Below are 20,042 nucleotides of genomic sequence, written 5' to 3'. Positions count from 1 at the left end.
GTATTATTTATTATTCCTATTATAATGCCCAATAAAAAGTGATTCCATATAAAAAATAAAATAGCAGTGATCAGCACTTCTTGTGGAATGTACCTATTAAGACTTATGAGCGGTTGCCAAAATTTATCGCTGGTTTATAAACTGGCACTGTGATATTTTCCCAGTTTATTTTACTGATCGTTAGAGAATAGTTTTCTGTTTGCTGCATATCCAGCCGTTAATTAACAATGGTGCCAACTCACTCACCTGCAATGAACTATAATGGGTCCAGCTCCGGGGATGCTTTCTTGCTTCTGATTGACTTGGTCAAGGAAGCCCAGAACTCCTCCAGGCTCACTGGGCACTCCATGGTCCGGCCAGCTCAGGTACTGGTAATGCCAGATGTCCCGCACAGCCTCACTCTGGCAGGGGGCAACAACATCACACCCTCGTGTGGGTTCATGCCTGCAACTCCTTTGTCTATCCCTCAACCCACCAGCTTGCTCTCTCTCATCACGCTTACAGTCAGAGAAAGCAACCCAACGCTCTCCTAACTCTCAGGCCTGATGCCTGGAGGAATGAGATCAGCCCAGCTCTCTGTCTGTCTCTCAGAGGCTTTGATGACTGTCTCCAGAGAGGGGAGGCAGACAAATCTGACCCCCGAGGGACAGTCCGCAAGCAAGTTCTCCTGCACAAGCCCCATAGGAGGCTGTTATTTCAAGAGGAGAACTTTAGACTGGATGCAACCCATCTCTTATGCCACCCCCTGGTGGACCCAAGCAGATTCCTGCTGTCTCCACATATTGGCTATCAGAGGAGCTTCACGTGTTAAGATGCATTTTGTCTGTCTGCTGTACTGTTATGTACTGAGAACAATAGGATCCAAATTGCAGCAGTCTGATTAGTCCTAGAACAATAGGATTCAGAATGCAGCAGTCTGATTGGTCCTAGAACAATGCAGCAGTATGATTGGTTGGCAGGAACCACCCAATCCTGCTCCAGATTGAAGTGAATCCACAACCTGATTGGCTTACAGTAGAATTCCGGAATTAGCCAATCATGTGCAGCCCATTGTGTAAATAATGTATATAAAGCAGATACTGTGAGGGGACTTTCATTCATTCCTCCTCACCACTATGAGCTGAATAAAGAGCATGAAATCACTTTGCGACTCTGAGTATATTTCACTGGCGACGAAGGTGGGATCCCGCTGAGCTGACTGCCACACACAGCACCGCAGCACCGCCACCTGCCGCACCGCTGCCTCGCACCGTGTATCCAGGCTTCAGCTCCGGGACACAAGGAACTCAGCATGGCAACCGACAGCAGCTTCTCGCCGTTCAACCCAGCATCTGGAGACTGGGAAGCGTACGCCTCCCGTTTCACCTTCCTCCTAGAAGCCAAAGGGGTCACCGACGAAGAAGACGCCAAGAAGAGGGCGATATTCTTCAGCGTCTGCGGAGAGGAGACGTTTGAAATCGCCCGGGCTCTCCTTGCGCCTGAAGACGTCGCTACTGTTCCATACAAAACAATAATGGAACAGCTGAAGGGGCACTTTTCGCCGCAGCCCTCAGTGGTGGCTCGTCAAAATGCCTTCTACGCAAAGCGACAAGCCCCTGGGGAAACCATAACTGGGTTTGTGACCTCTCTCCGCCAAGCCGCCCGGTTCTGCAACTTCTCAGAGCTGGAGAACATGCTTCGTGACCGCCTCGTCGGTGGACTGAAGGATGAGAAGCTGCAACGACGCCTCTACGCTAAGAAGGACCTAACGTTCCAGGTCGCTCTGGAGGAGGCCCTGGCAACGGAAGCTGCCGAGAGGTCGACGCAAGAGGCACGGCCGAGCCTGCCATCCCAACCGAGGGTCCACCACGAAGACCTCACCGACGACTCAGGATCCGACAGGGAGGAGGTGCACCGAGTACAGCAGCGCACTCAAGCAGCGCACAGACCACAGCTGCCTCGACGAGAAGGAGGAAACTGCGCAAGCTGCGGGGAGAGTCACGAGAGGAGGACCTGCCGTTTCCGCAACGCAGAGTGCAGGCAGTGCAGAAAATCGGGACACATCGCCCGGGTGTGTCGGGCTCGGCCCACCCGACACCAGGTATCAGATGACCAACCCAAGAGCCCCAGGTCCCGGGGCCCAACGCACCAAGGCAACTCGACGGAGCTCACGGACTGCCAGGTATACCAGTTGCCCCACCCCAATGTAGAGAAAATTTATGTAGAGGTACAGATAGAGGGGGCCCCATGCCGCATGGAGCTTGACACGGGTTCAACTCTATCCATAATCTCGGCAAAGACCTTAAGGAAACTGTGTCCTACTGGGGGTCCCAAACTCAGGCCGGCCCCATTCACCCTACGGGACTTCCAGAAACGTAAGGTCCCCACAATGGGGGTGGGGACCTTCAGGGTGCAATACCGAGGGCGGAAGCGGCAACTGGACTTGCTTGTGGTCAAGGGCCCCTACATTAGCTTACTGGGATTGGCATGGTTTGGACCACTGGGGCTAGCTGTCACCGGGGTGAACCACAGTAGCTTACAAGTGGACGTGGACGCCATATGCAAGGAATTTCCAGGGGTTTTCGACGGGAAATTGGGACAGTATACGGGCCCCCCCATTGCGCTACAGCTTGACCCCGCAGTACGACCGGTCAGGCTCAAGGCCCGCCGGGTCCCGTTCGCCTTGAAACCCCATATAGACGAGGAATTGGACCGACTCGTGGAGCAAGGAGTGCTGGAGCCGGTGCCTAATGCCCCCTGGGAAACTCCAATCGTCACACCCGTCAAGCCTAATGGTTCGGTCCGCATCTGCGCAGACTACAAATGTACCATAAACAAGGCCCTCACGGCCCACGCATACCCAGTGCCAGTGGTCAGCCATGTCCTTGCCACCCTGGCTGGGTCGAAATTTTTTGGCAAGCTGGACTTGGCCCAAGCATATCAACAGCTGCCAGTAGATGAGGCCACAGCAGAGGCACAGACGATTGTGACGCACAGAGGAGCGTTCAGGGTAAAGCGGCTGCAATTCGGGGTCAGCGTGGCACCAGGCATATTCCAGAATCTAATGGACTCTCTCCTTAAAGGGATTCCTGGTGTCACCCCCTTCTTCGATGATGTGTTGATTGCCGGGCCCACACCAGAGGAGTTTGAGGACCGCCTCCGCACCGTTCTGCACCGTTTCCAGACAGCGGGTCTCAAGGTGAAGCGGGAAAAATGTCTACTAGGAGTGCCTCAGGTGGACTTCCTGGGATTTATGGTGGACGCAGAAGGGGTCCACCCGACTGGGGACAAGGTACGGGCTATCTGTGATGCCCCAGCGCCCAAGAGCAAGACTGAACTTCAGGCCTTCTTGGGACTATTGAACTTTTACCATTCCTTCCTTCCCCACAAGGCGGCGGTAGCGGAGCCCCTACACAGACTCCTGGACAAGCGGGCCCCTTGGGTGTGGGGCCAGCGCCAGGAGGCCGCATTCCAGGCAGTCAAGGACTTGCTTGTCTCAAACTCTGTCTTGGCACACTTCGACGAGAGACTGCCGGTGGTGCTAGCATGCGACGCCTCACCCTATGGCATTGGCGCTGTCCTGGGGCACCAACTCCCGGATGGAAGAGAGGTACCGGTGGCGTACTTTTCCCAGACACTCAACGCAACCGAGCGGAACTACTCGCAAATTGACAAGGAGGGTCTGGCAATCGTGAAGGGAGTAAAAAAATTCCATGATTTCTTGTACGGGCGGCCCTTCACCGTGGTGACTGACCACAAGCCGTTGCTTGGCTTGTTTGCCCCCGAAAAGCAGACCCCCCAAGTGCTGTCTCCTCGCGTCCTCAGGTGGTCAATTTTCCTTGCCAGCTACCAGTATGCACTGATTCACCGACCGGGGAAGGCGATGGGCCATGCGGACGCCCTCAGCAGGCTACCACTACCGGAAACAGGCCCTGACCCAGCACCTGCACAAGAGGTTATGAGCCTGGAGCTGCTTCCCGACCGCCCCATTCAGGCACAAGAGGTTGCACACCATTCCAAGAAAGATAGGGTCATCTCCCGGGTCCTGGACTGGGTGTGGAGGGGATGGCCCAGCAGCAGCCCCGGGCCAGAATTCGCCGGCTACACAACCCGCAAACATGAACTGTCGGCCCACAAGGGGTGCCTGTTATGGGGAAGCAGAGTCGTTGTTCCGCAGCCCCTCCGCAAAAGGGTCCTCACAGCCCTACACGAGACACATCCAGGGGTAGTAAGAATGAAGGCCCTTGCCAGGAGTTATGTGTGGTGGCCGGGGATTGATGGAGAGATAGAGGCCTGGGTCAAACACTGCCAGGCCTGCCAAGAATCCCGACCAGATCCCCCAAGGGCCCCAGTCCAGTCCTGGGAGTCCGCCCAAGCACCATGGTCACGCCTGCATGTGGATTTCGCTGGCCCCTTTCAGGGGAAAACATTCTTCATAGTGGTGGACTCCTACACCAAATGGCTGGAAGTCGCACTGGTACCGTCCACTTCCACGTCCGCAGCCATCCGTGTACTACGCAGGCTGTTTGCAACCCACGGGCTCCCTGACACTCTCGTCTCAGACAACGGGACTGCATTTACGTCAGGAGAATTCCAAACCTTCACAGCACAGAACGCCATCCGCCACATCCGTTCGGCGCCGTTCCACCCTGCCACCAATGGCCAAGCAGAACGCATGGTGCGGACCACCAAGGACACCCTTCGCCGCATGACGCAAGGGGACTGGGAGTACCGCCTTGCCACATTCCTTCTAGCACAGCACAGCACCCCCAGCTCAACGACTGGCCGGAGCCCCGCTGAACTACTAATGGGTCGGCGCCTTGCAATCAGATTGGACCGCCTTCACCCCGATAGAGCTCAGGATGAGGTAGTGGTGGGGGAAGGCAGGAGCCCCCGGACCTTCGAGGCCCAGGACCCAGTGTACGCAAAGAATTTTGGGGCAGGCCCAGCATGGGTACCCGCCACAGTCACCAGGGTCACTGGTCCAGTGTCGTACGAGGTGCTAACGGATGGGGGGCAATGCTGGCGCCGCCACTGCGACCAGATACGGCGACGATTCCCGGGAGAAACCCAGGAGGAGGACAGGTCAGAGGAGTCCCAAGGGAACAGCGGGGCAGTGAGGCCCATAGAGCAGGAGGGGCCAGCAGGAGAGGCAGAATCAGTAAATACAGAGAGGACCCGTGAGGCCGAAAGGACACCAGAACCAGAACCACGACTGAGCGAGCCGGTTGCACCAGACCAAACAACCCCATCACAGCCAGCATCTTTGGAACATGAGCCAGAACCTGGAGCCCGGTCCAGGGAACACCCCAGGCCGCAACGCACACGTAGGCTGCCGGCATACCTTGAGGACTATGAATGCGACCTCCCGGGCAGGACTGGAACTTAGAGGGGAGGGGTGTTATGTACTGAGAACAATAGGATCCAAATTGCAGCAGTCTGATTAGTCCTAGAACAATAGGATTCAGAATGCAGCAGTCTGATTGGTCCTAGAACAATGCAGCAGTATGATTGGTTGGCAGGAACCACCCAATCCTGCTCCAGATTGAAGTGAATCCACAACCTGATTGGCTTACAGTAGAATTCCGGAATTAGCCAATCATGTGCAGCCCATTGTGTAAATAATGTATATAAAGCAGATACTGTGAGGGGACTTTCATTCATTCCTCCTCACCACTATGAGCTGAATAAAGAGCATGAAATCACTTTGCGACTCTGAGTATATTTCATGTACAGTGGTACCTCAGGTTACATACGCTTCAGGTTACATACGCTTCAGATTACAGACTCTGCTAACCCAGAAATAGTGCTTCAGGTTAAGAACTTTGCTTCAGGATGAGAACAGAAATAATGCTCTGGCGGCACGGTGGCAGCAGGAAGCCCCATTAGCTAAAGTGGTGCTTCAGGTTAAGAACAGACCTCCGGAATGAATTAAGTGCTTAACCCGAGGTACCACAGTAATTGTCCCGGAGCCGATTAGTAACAGCGTCAGTGTTGCACAGGCCTTGAGGTCCCAGATTCACGAAGGTCTTCAGACAAAAATGGTAAGAATAGAAATCTGAACCTCTGGAGTCACTCAGAGAAAAGCAAATGAAGCTGCCCACAGAGGCATTGTGGGGTGGGGTGGGGAGGAAGAAAGAGGAAACGCAGAACCAGCAGAAGACATTTCAGGGGACTAGCAATTGTTTTCGTAGAACATATATGATTCATGTGCTCTGTTATTACAGAGGATGCAGCAGGCATCACAGCCAAACTGCAGCACCCCAGTGTTTTCGTGTTTTGTTTTTTTAAAAAACTTATTTATTAATTTTTCACAAAGAAAAAAATAACTTTGCAAATTTTAAGATACTTTACAAATTTTATATACTTTTAAAATATTAAAAGTATGAGTAGATTGTGTGCCAGAGATGGAGATGGAATAGCAAGCATCCAGGTGCTGGGCAAAGTGCTGGGATATTTTTTCCTGCAGGTCCTTATTTTCAGCAATATTTGTAGCGATCAGGGCCATCTTTACCCAGGTGTACAAGGGGTGTGTGGCACCCGGGCGCCGAATTCCGGGGGGAGCCAAATGTATACCTACTGTATACCGGTCCCTCTCGATCGGCGGCAATGGAGCAAAAGTCTCTGCCCCCCTTCTCCATCGCTTTGATACTCCGTAACATCGTTGTTACAGGTGAGTGATTCCCCCCCCCCCCAAAAAAGGTCAATGGAAGTTAATTTGGGGGCACCTAAACTAAATTTGGAGGCACTGTACAGATCTTTGTACCCCAGCGGCACATATGCTAAAGACGGCACTGGTAGCGAGAATAGTAGTCATTGAACGTTCTCCAGGCTTGGTGTACTCACATTGTGGACTGATGAAAGGCAGAGCTGTCGGAGTTTATATTCTAAGGCATCGTGTTCTCCGATGTTTTCCACAATGTACGGCCCATACTCTTTGCTGCTGCCCACCTCTGGCCAGTAAGGGACACATTTGTTCTGTTAGGAAACAGAAAGCAGGTTTTGATGGGTGGCAGCGGGAACAACTGGAATCTTTAGCAGGCCTTGAATGACTCCTGCAAGGTGACATAACTTATGGATATATTGGATAAGTATAAACTAGATGTTATTCAGCATGCAAAATAAAAAAATTCCTTCCAGTAGCACCTTAAAGACCAACTAAGTTAGTTCTTGGTATGAGCTTTCGTGTGCATGCACACTTCTTCAGATACACTGAAACAGAAGTTGCCAGATCCTTCTATGAGCTGCACACGAAAGCTCATACCAAGAACTAACTTAGTTGGTCTTTAAGGTGCTACTGGAAGGATTTTTTTTATTTTGACTATGGCAGACCAACACGGCTACCTATCTGATTCAGGATGCAGTTAATCTAGAATTGTAGAGGACCCATGTTTGGGTGGAGAGAAGTCTTAATACTTTACTATATAATTTTATTTTCAGCATTCAAGCATTTTTTCTTCTCTTTTTGTACATCTCTGATGGGAAATGATAATTGTGATGTATACTAAAAAAAAATCAATAAAGATTAAATGCCTCCGCCCAAAAAAGAAAGAAAGTGGGGAGAAGATCACAGCTTGTCCTCTTCATCTAAAGCAAAACTTGGAAGGAAATCTACCACAATAACCACCTGAGGATGGTGAGAGTTCAATAACACCTTACATGCAAACAGCACATGGGTAATTAAAGAACGATTTGACTACTCCGTCACCAGAGTGATTTGGGGGAGCAGCAGGGAGACAGGAAGGAAGTCCTTAAATCAGGGATAGTCAATGTGGTCCCATCTAAATATTGCTGACTATAACTTCTGTCACCTCAGGCTATTGGCTATCCTGGCTGGGGCTGATGGGGATTTTATGTAATTAATTAATTAAGATCCTGCCCTTTACCCCAAAGGAGCATTCTAAAAACATCCTCAAAACCAGTGACCTCAGGGCTGCCAGAAACAGTGAACTTTCAGGCATCCAAAGTCTGGGTGTTTGTTTATTTATTTATTTACCCCCCCCCCCCCGGAAGTCAATAATGAGGGAGACAAGCACACCGCACCAGGAACGGCATTTCGCAAATAAGGGGCCACCATCAAAAAGGCCTATGTCATCTGACCACTGCATCATTCTCTTGGCTCTTGGTTTGTATCTTTCCACAGTCCTGATTTCCCCCCCACTGAAAAGCCCCCTGTCCCCCCCAACATCCACTTTCCCACCTTGTGCATGTGAATAATAATAATAATAATAATAATAATAATAATAATAATAATAATAAAATATTTATACTCCACCCTCCCCAGCCAGAGCCAGGCTCAGGGCGGCTAACTCCAGTAAAATTACAGTAAAAACATAATAGGAAGGAAAAAATCAATTTAAAATGCAGGTTAAAATGCATTTTTAAATGCAGCCTCATTTTAAAAGTAGCCCATAGATCAAACCATAAGGGGAGGGAAACATAAGGGTCAGACTGAGTCCAAGCCAAAGGCCAGGCAGAACAGCTCTGTCTTGCAGGCCCTGCAGAAAGATGTCAAGTCTCGCAGGGCCCTAGTCTCTTGTGACAGAGCGTTCCACCAAGTTGGGGCCAGTACTGAAAAGGCCCTGGCCCTCGTTGGGATCAATCTAACCACCTTGCAACTTGGGACCTCCAAAATGTTGTCATTTGTGGACCTTAAGGTCCTCTGCGGGGCATACCAGGAGGGGCGGTCCCGTAGGTACGAGGGTCCTAGGGCTTTAAAGGTCAAAACCAGCACCTTAAACCTGACCCTGTACTCCATTGGGAGCCAGTGCAGTTGGTAAAGCACTGGATGAATGTGATCCCGTGGCAAGGACCCTGTAAGGAACCTCGCCGTGGCATTCTGCACCCGCTGGAGTTTCTGGGTCAGCTTCAAGGGCAGCCTTGTAGAGCGAGTTACAATAATCAAGCCTGGAGGTGACCGTCGCATGGATCACTGTGGTCAGATCAGGGCGAGAAACCCCACAGGTCAGCAAAGTGGTAGGAAGGGAAGGGTTAACATGAAAAGGTGAAGCAGTTCTCTGCTGGAACTGAGCTTTGCAGCAAAGAAATTGGCTGTTGTGCATCATTTGTGTGGAATGTTTGGCAGCACCTTCAGCCCTAGAAATCTTCCAAGGGAGTTTCTCACAATTCTGGAGGAGATGAAGACCAAGCAAGAAAGATGTAATGTATGCTGAGAAGGTGGAGGAATGGATGGAGAGGAATGTCCCCCCCCCTTGCCCCTCCTTGCCCCTCCTTACCCTTCCTTTCTCCACTTCTCGAGTGGTCATCACAATGATCCGTGAGTTTTCTTGCCACACCATCTGCCAGAAATCGTTGGTGGTGGCATCTAGGCAACCTTGGCTGGCAATGTAAGTTTTGCTGCATTCCTCAGGGCTGAATAGCTTGTTCTGCAAGTGAGCAAACAGGTAAAATATAAAGGGCCTGGAGCAAAAATCTGCCACCACCGCCACCACCCTTCTTTCTGGAAGACATGACTCAGCTCCTCACCTTGATGTAGTTGGCATTTATATAATCTGACCCAGGATCTCTGTCTTGGAGGATGACTCGAGAGTGGTCAACTAAAACAGGAGGCAGCACAGTTAGTATGTCTCTTAAGGAATGCCCTATGCAACAGGGGCTTTTGCAATCCACTCTCTGCAGGGCTCAAGGCACAAACAGAGGTTGCAGCATGTGACCGGGGCTGGATTTAGGTTTGACGAGGCCCTAAGTTACTGAAGGTAACGGGGCCCTTTATATGTCCAGCTGCCCTTTGTCAACAACAAATTGTCACTGTTTCTTGTGTTGAATATATGCTCTTCCCTCCCCCTCCCCTTTTATGAAGATTACCCACTCTGAGACCCCACAGCTAATTCTCCCCTGGCCTCCTCGCTGGCCCAAGTAGGACTAATTCAGCCAGCTAGCCCTGGTGACTATCTAATGCTTATTAGATGGATTTCCCCCAAATTGATTTCTGAACTTTGAATTTTCTTGTTATTCATGTTTTTATACTGTATTTTATGCTGCTTTTACAATTAAGTGTTTTAAATTTGTTGTTAGCCACCCTGAGCCCGGTTTTCTGAACCGGGAAGGGCGGGGTATAAAGAAATATTATTATTATTATTATTAGTATTATTATTATTATTATTATTATTATTATTATTATTATTATTATTATTATTATTATTATTATTATTTAATAATGGACCTACACAACACAAAACACTGTTGCTGTATGTAGGTTTTATTTTATTTGTTTTTTATCTTATATTTTGGAAATGTACATCCAGTTTTTTCCCCTTTAAATATTTTGGAGCCCCCCAAGAGAGTGAGTCCTAAGCTACAGCTTGTTTAGCTTATACGTAAATCCGACAGTACCTGTGACCAGTGCCATTTTTCTAGAAAAAGAGGTGCCAGGACTCACCATGAACACCTCCCTCATTCTTCTAGAATGGCAATGGAGCCCACCTGAGAAGTGCCGGAACTGAGTTCTGGCTGAAAAAAAGCACTGCCTCGGACTCCTCTGCCACCTGAGACTGTGGCCTGTGTAGGCCCAGCTTCTGGGTCGATAGGTGGAACTCCAGACTCACATGGCAAAATGTTCTTATAGCGATTCTTGCCCTTGTTTTCTGGTCTTTGGCCCTCATGCCGTTCATACAAGTTCTTCGTCTCTTGTTTCTGCAAGCTCTGAAAGGGGAAGAGGCATGGGGGAGTGTTTAATAAGGGCAAGCATGGCTTAAAAACTGGGATTCATGGGTACAGCTTGTCTGTGGGGTTGCTGAGAGGTGCTGTTCGCGCTTGCCTGTGGATTGGAGGCAGGAGGCACAGGCAACCTCCCTCAGGAACAAGAAGTGACCAACCGGAAGCATCTCTCCAGCATGAGGAAGCATCCATGTTTACCCCCACCCCCACCTCCCTCTCTTGCATCAAAATAGAAATAAGAAGTGTCTTGGGCAGGTGTTTTTGCTTGTGATGTGCCATACACATCGGTGACACGGAGATAATCTCCAGCACTGTCGTTGGTTGTTTCCCAAGTTGACAAGGCTCGCTTGACATCAACACTAGGGCTGGACAATACAGTGGTACCTCGTTTTGAGTCTGGGATCTGTTCCGGAGCCCCAGACGCTAGACGAAAAGGACGCACAACAAAGCAGTGCTCTGCGCACGTGCGTGGAGCGGTTTGTGCTTCTGTTCATGCGCAAAGCGCGATTTAGCGCTTCTGCACATGCACGAGTGGCAAACCTGGAAGTAACCCATTCCGGTACTTCTGGGTTTACCGCAAACGTTCGACAAAATGAACACTCAACGAGGCGGACTCAAAATGAGGTACCACTGTATATCAATATATCGTCCCAAACCAGTTTGAAGTCCATACTGTGATATTGGTTACATAGTTTTTGACCTGGCAATATATCACAAATCATGATGTGCGCTAGGGCTGGGCGATATATCGTCCAAAACCAATTTCAAGTCTATATCATGAAATTGGTTTTTTTAAATATAATTTTTGACCTGACAATGTATTGCAACTCATTGTGTGTGTGTGTGTGTGTGTGTGCGCGCGCGCGTGCGTGCGCTATGCAAAAATCACAATGTGGGGGAAAATGTGAAGCCAGCCAGTGCCTCTACATGTCTCTATCCTTATTTCAGACATTGTGAAAAATCAGTATATTGTAATGTTTAGCTGGTGATAAATCACAAAGTTGAAAACCATATATTGCCCAGCCCTAATCAACACAAAATAGACTTTAATGTCATTGGCCTAGTCCTATGCAATGCTCTGGAGGGACGCGGGTGGCGCTGTGGGTTAAACACAGAGCCTAGGGCTTGCCAATCAGAAGGTCGGTGGTTTGAATCCCCACGATGGGGTGAGCTCCCATTGCTCAGTCCCTGCTCCTGCCAACCTAGCAGTTCGAAAGCACGTCATGTGCAAGTAGATAAATAGGTACCACTCTGGCGGGAAGGTAAACGGCGTTTCCGTGTGCTGCTCTGGTTCGCCAGAAGCGGCTTAGTCATGCTGGCCACATGACCCAGAAGCTGTACACCGGCTCCCTCGGCCAATAAATCGAGATGAGCGCCGCAACCCCAGAGTCGATCACGACTGGACCTAATGGTCAGGGGTCTCTTTACCTTTACCTATGCAATGCTCTGCCATTAAGAGTTTCAGCAAGTGTCTTCTGCTTTATCCTTTAAACTCCTGCCAAAAACTTTTCTATTCCACTTTTGCAGGCAATTGAGAATACATCTCTCCATCACAGTTAGTTGCTGCCCTCCGATTTTAATTCTTTTCTATGTTTTTATTATATAGATATATTATTGTAAACTGCTTTAACTTTTCTTAGGATATGTCGGGATGCAAATGGCTTTATACATGAATGCATTCTAAAAATGTAGCGGTCAAAACAATAAGGTCTTGTGAATGCGTCAGTACACCACCCCCAATTGAGGTGGGGATAAGCCAAGAACCAGGACAGGAGTAGGGAGTTCCAGACTCCATAACGCATCACGAGGAAGAAGAAGCCCCACAGTTCACTACTCACATCGAACTCCTCCCAGAAACCTCCTTTGGCAGCCTCTTCCTCTTGGCTTCTCTTCTCAAGCATCTGCACCCTGTCCTCAATGTCGGCTGCATTCACCCGGGTGGCGTTGAAAGGCTAGCGGGAGGGGAGGAAAGAAGGAAGGAAGGAAAGAAGGAAGGGGAAATGTGAGAAACATCATCGTCAATCTTTATTACGGCCCAGAGACCCAACAAATCATTACAAAGCAATACACAATAAGAAACAAACAGAGGTCTCTCTGGAGACAAGAAAAAGATAAAGTCAAGGAGCAGAGCTCCGTCAGCCACAAAACCAGAATCTGGGCTGCTTATCTCTTTGCTTGGCAGCTACTTTCCCCCATGAGATGGGAGGGGGAATAGCGGGGGGACGGGGGGACATCCACCAAGGAGAGAGAAAAATGATCAGGGGAACATAGAATCATAGAATTGGGGAGTTGTTGTGTGCAGTGATACCTTGGGTTATAGACGCTTCAGGTTACGGACTCCGCTAACCCAGAAATAGTACCCCTGGTTAAGAACTTTGCTTCAGGATGAGAACAGAAATCACGCGGCGGCAGCAGCGGGAGGCCCCATTAGCTAAAGTGGGACCTCAGGTTAAGAACAGTTTCAGGTTAAGAATGGACTTCCGGAATGAATTAAGTTCTTAACCTGAGGTACCACTGTAGTTATGTTTGATGAGTGCAACGGAGAGTCAGAAAGCACAAGTCAACTAGGTGGAAATGCTGAAAGCTGCCTTATACAGAGTCTGATGACTGGGTCCATCTAAGTCAGTATGGTCTACACCAGTGTTTCCCAAACGTGGGTCTCCAGCTGGTTTTGGACTACAGTTCCCATCATCCCTAGCTAGCAAGACCAGGGGTCAGGGATGATGGGAATTGTCATCCAAAAACTGCTGGAGACCCACGTTTGGGAAACACTGGTCTTCACTGATTGACAGTTGGCGCTCTAGGGTTTCAGACAAGGGAGATTCCCAGCTGTACCAAGAGAGACTGAAAATTGATCCTGGGATCTTCTGCATGCAAATCAGATGCTCTACTACTGAGCTACAGCCTTATTTCCACAGCAGAAAACACCTATGGATGTTCTCTCGACAACTGGTGGGGAACCTGGGCAATTCAGAGTCCTTAGTGCATTTCGCTGTGTATATTGGGACAACACAAGTTTCTTGCATACACACATAACACACAGTCGTACCTTGGTTTTCAAACAGCATAGTTCTCAAATGTTTGGGCTCCTGAACACCGCAAACCCGGAAATGACTGTTCCGATTTGCGAACTATTTTTGGAAGCCAAACGTCCAATCACCACCACTTCCGCGACTTCTGATTGGCTGCAGGAGCTTTCTGTAGCCAATCAGAAGCTGTGCTTTGGTTTCCGAACGTTTTGGAAGTCGAAAGGACTTCCGGAACGGATTCCGTTCGACTTCCAAGGTACGACTGTATTTTAAAATGAATATTTTAATTCATCCGTAAGAGAAAAACTGAAGGGAAAAGCACATAAAAGAATAAAGGGTCATAGACTATTTCTAATAAATTCATACACTGTATCTTATAATGTGTTGCAATTTGTTAAACTATCTTATCACAGTCACTGTAGCATTTTATGCCATTGCTACAGTGACATAAAAAATGTTAAACACCTCTCCAAAAATAAATAAGCATTCATGACTTATTTTGAAACTTCTTGGTCATTAACCCCGAAATTCATATACAGTGGTACCTCGGGTTAAGTACTTAATTCGTTCCGGAGATCTGTTCTTAACCTGAAACTGTTCTTAACCTGAAGCACCACTTTAGCTAATGGGGCCTCCTGCTGCCACCGCACCACTGGAGCACAATTTCTGTTTTTATCCTGAAGCAAATTTCTTAACCTGAAGCACTATTTCTGGGTTAGCGGAGTCTGTTACCTGAAGCGTATGTAACCCGAGGTACCACTGTAAAGTGTTTCTCCCCATTAAGGCTATGTCCCATATCTTCACTCGTAATTGTTGAAATACTCATGCCTCTTTTTGTTAAACTGACTGTGGTTGCTACATCATTTATTCACCAGTTTTGGAGTTTACTCCAGAGGTATTCTGTAATGTGTGACCATAATTCATGAAATTATTGTCCATAGTTTCTTATACAAGGGCAACTCCACCAGACATATGAGTAGGTTCCTTTACCAACGGTACCCAGAACCTATGCCAGTTATTTGTTAAATCCTACACAGCACCAAATGTTGTAAAGATGTTGCTACCATATGAAAATTAGCTTTTTAAAGTTAACCAGAGACCAGTCTTTCTACTTTCCAGATCTACAGTTAAAACTGATATTCTACTTCTGCTACTTCCTTATTCTGTTTCTCCATACAGCTAGTCTTTCTGATCTAATGCCATCAACACTTCCTTATGTATTAGATAATTTCCCACTTGCCGCTGCCTTTAACAAAATCTGTGTTTAAGATAACTCCAGTTTGCCAATTTGATTCTGCTGCATTATCCTTCTTACAAAATAACAATAATACTTGAAAGCTGTGGAAATGTGGCAGCTTTTTTCCCTTCCTCATCTGCAGGAATAACTTCATAGTTTTTTTTAAAAAATACATTAGAAATTTTCCACAAATCTGTCCATCTCACTGAAGCCATTTACTTGTATTTCCCCAAACTGCTTCGCAATCACAATCCCTTAAAAAAAAAAAATCCAGCTAAAGGTTTAGGCCCAAACCATAGATATTCCAATTTTTTGAAAAGCCACATAACCGAGATGACTTAAAAACAAAGAAAAAACATATTATGCATCATATTATGTTCCATAGACCACATCACATAACAACATGGGATAGAAAAAGTTTGTTTTTTATTTGAGGATGAGGGTTGTGACCCCAACAAATAACATTGTCTAAATTCTTTCTCATTAATTGTGTGTCCCTCCAGTTCATAGCTGTCAACGTTTCCCGTTTTTTAAGGGAAATTCCCTTATTCCGAATAGGATTTGTTATGTACTGAGTTGAATAAGATCCAAAATGCAGCAGTCTGATTGGTCCTAGAACAATAGGATTCAGAATGCAGCAGTCTGATTGGTCCTAGAACAATGCAGCAGTATGATTGGTCCGCAGGAGCCACCCAATCCAGCTCCAGGTGGAAGTGAATCCACAACCTGATTGGCCTACAGGAGAATCCCAGAAATAGCCAATCACGTACGGCCCATTAATGTATATAAAGCAGATATTTTGGGGGAACTTCCATTCCTCACTACTATGAGCTGAATAAAGAGCGTGAAATCCACACTCGACTCCGAGTATCTTTCAGGATTCCTCGCAAGAAAAGGGAAAAGTTGGCAGCTAGGCTCCAGTTGTTTTAGAGAAACATCTAACAAACGTTATTAATAAGAGAGAAAATAAAAAGGGATGGGTAAAGCAGCCTTCTCTGTGTAGCTCTATATCAGTACCTGTCTCAAATACAGATAGGATCCAGAGGCCTCTTCAATTCCCGTTTTCTTAAAATGCTCCACCAGATCAGCCAAGCTGCCAAACCTCTCTGTGCCCCCAATTGTGTACTTCCCCTTCTGGAGGGGAAAAAAATAATATTATTAGTCATGTCCCTTATATATGTAACACGCTTCTCCCGTGCATAATTTTTTGCTGATCAGTTGTATTTCCAGTGCTCTGGGAGGTTATGACCAGAACCAGTCGCAAGTAACAACCCTCACATTTAACATGCCTACACCAATTAACACGAGACACAATCGACCAAGACTTTCTGCTGTTGAAATGAATTGGGAGATCTCAAAATACCACTACAGGCAACTCTCATTTTGCATGTTTTTGATGCGCACCCGACTGAGTACGCACACGCCATGTTTTGCACTGGAAGAGGAAAGGACTGGGGCAGAATGGGGTGAGGCAGGATTACGTGTGCTTCACCATAGATGTCAACGTTTCCCTTTTTGTAAGGGAAATTCCCTTATTCCGAATAGGATTCCCTGCAGGAAAAGGGAAAAGTTGACAGCTATGGTGCTTCACCAACACAGACAATGACCCAGAATGTCATCCCTCCATAAATAAGAAAACCTGTATAGTTTTCTTACGCAACTCGTATTTGTTTCAACAAGGCTTCCACAGAAGAACCTCATGGTGGTTAGTGCCCCATTCATCTAACGCCCATCCTATTTCCCCTCACAGCTTGGTTGTTTAACCAGCTGCAGCAACAGGCACTTAAGGGCAGTGAGAAGATCTAATACAGTGTGATGGCTTTGCCGGCCTTAGATCGGAAAGAGATGGTTCAAATCCCTTCTCAGCCACAAAGCTTACTGCTTGTTCTTGAGCTAGTGACTCCATCTCAACTTACTGCACAGAGTTGCTGAGGAGAGAAGTGCAGAATTCGGCAGCCAGGTTGCTCACCTGGGCAAGACGGTTTGAGCATATTATGCCGATCTTGGTCCAACTGCACTGGCTACCAGTTAGTTTCCGGGCCCAATTCAAAGTGCTGCTTTTGACCTAAAAAGCCTTAAATGGCTTAGGACTGCAATACCCCAAGGACCGCCTCTTCCCATATGAACCTGCCCGGACCCTGAGATCGTCTTCTGGGGCCCTCCTTCATGTGCCTCCTCCTCGAGAGGTCCGGAGCGTGGCAACACAAGAACGGGGCCTTCTCTGCAGTGGCTCCCCGTCTATGGAATGCTCTCCTCAGGGAGGTTCCCCTGGTGCCTTCATTATACACCTTTAGATGCCAGGTGAAAATGTTCCTTTTTAACCAGGCCTTTAGTTGATCCAATTTTTATTTTTTATTTTTTGTGGAGGAGAGTATTGGGCTGCTGTTTTTATTTTTATTAGGTATTTTGTGATTTTATAGCTTGATTTTATTCTGCGAACTGCCTTGAGACCCCCTGGTCTACAAAGGCCTTGGGAGGGGGGATTATTGGTTTTGTTCTGTTCTTATTTTTATTATGTATTCCGTGTGTTTTATTGTATTTTTATATTGTGGGACGCCCTAAGAGCCCCCGGATGAAGGGTGGTATACAAACTGAATATATAATAAGCGGGGGAGGGGGGAGTCCTCACATAAATTCCAAGATGGGAGGCATACAAATGTGATGAATAAAATAGTAATTAAAATTAATTAATAAATTCGGCTCACTGGATTCCTAGTTGTCTCTTAATTTTGAAACAGTGACAAAGAGAAACATGCCATCTAGGGGTGCTCATGGGAAAGAGGTTGTTTTCTGTCTCCCCGCCCCTCGGCCACCTCTCCACAAGTTTCTCACCTCACACATAACCTTGACATGAGTAACTTTAAGTCGTTCTTTCGGGGTGCTAGCGGCTCCAGTGGCATCCCCCCCAGATTTAGGCTGGTCGGTGAGGACAGACAGCACAAAGTCCCCCGGCTTGCTGAGGCTCTCACGAACCAAGAAAGTCCATGGAGCAGCCTTAGTTTGGAGTAAGGTCTCGGCAGCTGGGCCAGAAAGATGACCATGGTACCACCTGGGGAGAAGGAGGGATGGAAAACAGAATCAGGCCAGAGAAAAAGAGGGTAAGCATGGCTGAAGCATCGCTGGGGTAACAGAAGCAGCATACGACAAAGCATGATGATGATGATGATTTATACTCCGCCCATCTGGCTGGGTTTCCCCAGCCACTCTGGGCGGCTCCCAATAGAATATCAAAAACACAATAAAACATCAAACATTAAAAACTTCCCTAAACAGGGCTGCCTTCAGATGTCTTCTAAAGTCAGATAGTTGTTTATTTCCTTGACATCTGATGGGAGGGCGTTCCACAGGGTGGGTGCCACTACCGAGAAGGCCCTCTGCCTGGTTCCCTGTAAACTCACTTCTCGCAGTGAGGGAACCACCAGAAGGCCCTCGGAACTGGACCTCAGTGTCCGGGCTGAACAAAGGGGGTGAAGATGCTTCTTCAGGTATATTGATAATAATGATACAGTATTTACCTAGCAATGACGGTGTTATCAATGTGTTAATGATAACGAGTATCTACATAGCACTGTTCCAACTGCTTTCTGCACATTATCTCCTGCTGTTTTTTTATATAACGAAGTTGGTTAGCAACTCTATTTTAAAGCATTGCTTTCTATCTCCACCCTTGGACTTTGGGTAGCTGGAGTGATGCAGCTGTGCAGGCTGTGTTCTTCAGAATTATCCTGTTGCATGACCACTTGCCATTCCCATATTGGAAAAGCGTAAAATGTATTTCGTAATATACACAGGGAGAGGTAACACTTTGGAGGTAAAAAGGTAAAGGATCACTAGATGGCTAAGTCCAGTCAAAGGTGACTCTGGGGTTGCGGCGCTTATCTCGCTTTCAGGCCAAGGGAGCCGGCATTTGTCCACAGACAGCTTTCCGGGTCATGTGGCCAGCATGACTAAACTACTTCTGGCGCAATGGAACACCGGAATAGAAACCAGAGTTCACAGAAACGCCGTTTACCTTCCCGCCGCAGCAGTATCTATTTATCTACTTGCACTGGTGTGCTTTCGAACTGCTAGGCTGGCAGGAGTTGGGACAGAGCAAGGGGAGCTCACTCTGTCGCAGGGATTCGAAACACCGACCATCTGACCAGCAAGCCCAAGAAGCTCAGTGGTTTAGACCACAGCGCCACCCTTTTAACACTTTGGAGCAACCATGACAACTGCTCAGGTCATCTCTGCATCACACAACACAGCCAGGGATTTGACATGCGAAACAGCCACACCAATCAGAAAATCCCCATAAGCAATCTGGGATTCATTGGAGTCCACTAGCCTCTAGAAATGGACTGTTGTAATCGGTCCTTCACCCTTCCCGAAAGGAACAGTTGCTGCAAGCCTAAGACTCAACAGGAAGTGATCTGATGATGACAAGGGACTAGACCCACTTTCAGATCATCCTCCTTCCCGCTAGAGAAAACCAAATTGACAGTGTGTCCTGCAACATGACTAGAGCCGATGACAAATTGGGACAGCCCCACAGTTGCCATGGCAGCCATGAAGTCTGGCGCTCTTGCAGCTACAGCAGCCTTGACACGGAAGTTGAGCTTCTCCCTTAATAAACTCAGGAGTCTCAACACCAAATGAAATATTCCCTGACAGTGTCATGGGCAGGAGAGTGACTGGTACACCAGGAGATTCCCTCAGCTGTCCACAAAATATAAGCACTCCAGATTGGCACACAAATTAACAGAAAGCCTAGAAACAATTCTGATAATTTTTAGCAACCATTCTTCACAGCTCTCAAGTCTGGGTTCAACCAGTGTTGAATCAAGCATCCAGGAGGGCTTAGCTGGGAGATATTATTCCCCCCACCTCCCAGTATCTCCCCAACTCAGATCTTGTTAATATCAACCAGCTATCCTTCTTGTCTGCAATTAAAACACGGCTGAAGGAGATCTTATTATAAATTGTGCTGGCATTTAATAACAGTATCAGTAGACCAGAGGGCAGTCTGATAAACCAACCATGGACTATCTGGCTGAGAGAGAGAAAGACCAGAAACAGCTACAGGCATAAAGTGTCTTGGTCTGAAAGCTGCAAAAATAAATAAATTCCCCTGACTATTC

The 20,042-nt window shown here is 47.7% G+C and overlaps 1 protein-coding gene across 3 annotated transcripts in view; it reads right to left on the bottom strand.

The window, feature by feature from the left end:
* PTPN6 (protein tyrosine phosphatase non-receptor type 6) overlaps nucleotides 1-20,042 on the bottom strand; it is a 44,325-nt gene that overhangs the window by 6,994 nt on the left and 17,289 nt on the right. For all 3 annotated transcript variants that reach the window (XM_083481812.1, XM_083481811.1, XM_083481813.1), the window contains 8 exons: nucleotides 17,755-17,971; nucleotides 15,940-16,056; nucleotides 12,495-12,608; nucleotides 10,545-10,641; nucleotides 9,466-9,536; nucleotides 9,216-9,365; nucleotides 6,826-6,957; nucleotides 247-401 (listed from right to left, as the gene is read on the bottom strand). In XM_083481812.1, coding sequence (XP_083337938.1) covers nucleotides 247-401; nucleotides 6,826-6,957; nucleotides 9,216-9,365; nucleotides 9,466-9,536; nucleotides 10,545-10,641; nucleotides 12,495-12,608; nucleotides 15,940-16,056; nucleotides 17,755-17,971 — 1,053 coding nt within the window. The remainder of the gene's footprint in view (nucleotides 1-246; nucleotides 402-6,825; nucleotides 6,958-9,215; nucleotides 9,366-9,465; nucleotides 9,537-10,544; nucleotides 10,642-12,494; nucleotides 12,609-15,939; nucleotides 16,057-17,754; nucleotides 17,972-20,042) is intronic.

Source organism: Podarcis liolepis (assembly GCF_965112155.1).
Source record: "Podarcis liolepis genome assembly, chromosome: 17".
Lineage (NCBI taxonomy): Eukaryota > Metazoa > Chordata > Lepidosauria > Squamata > Lacertidae > Podarcis > Podarcis liolepis.
The sequence above is the reverse complement of the archived record's forward strand: the minus strand, read 5'-3'. Positions and strand labels throughout refer to the sequence as shown.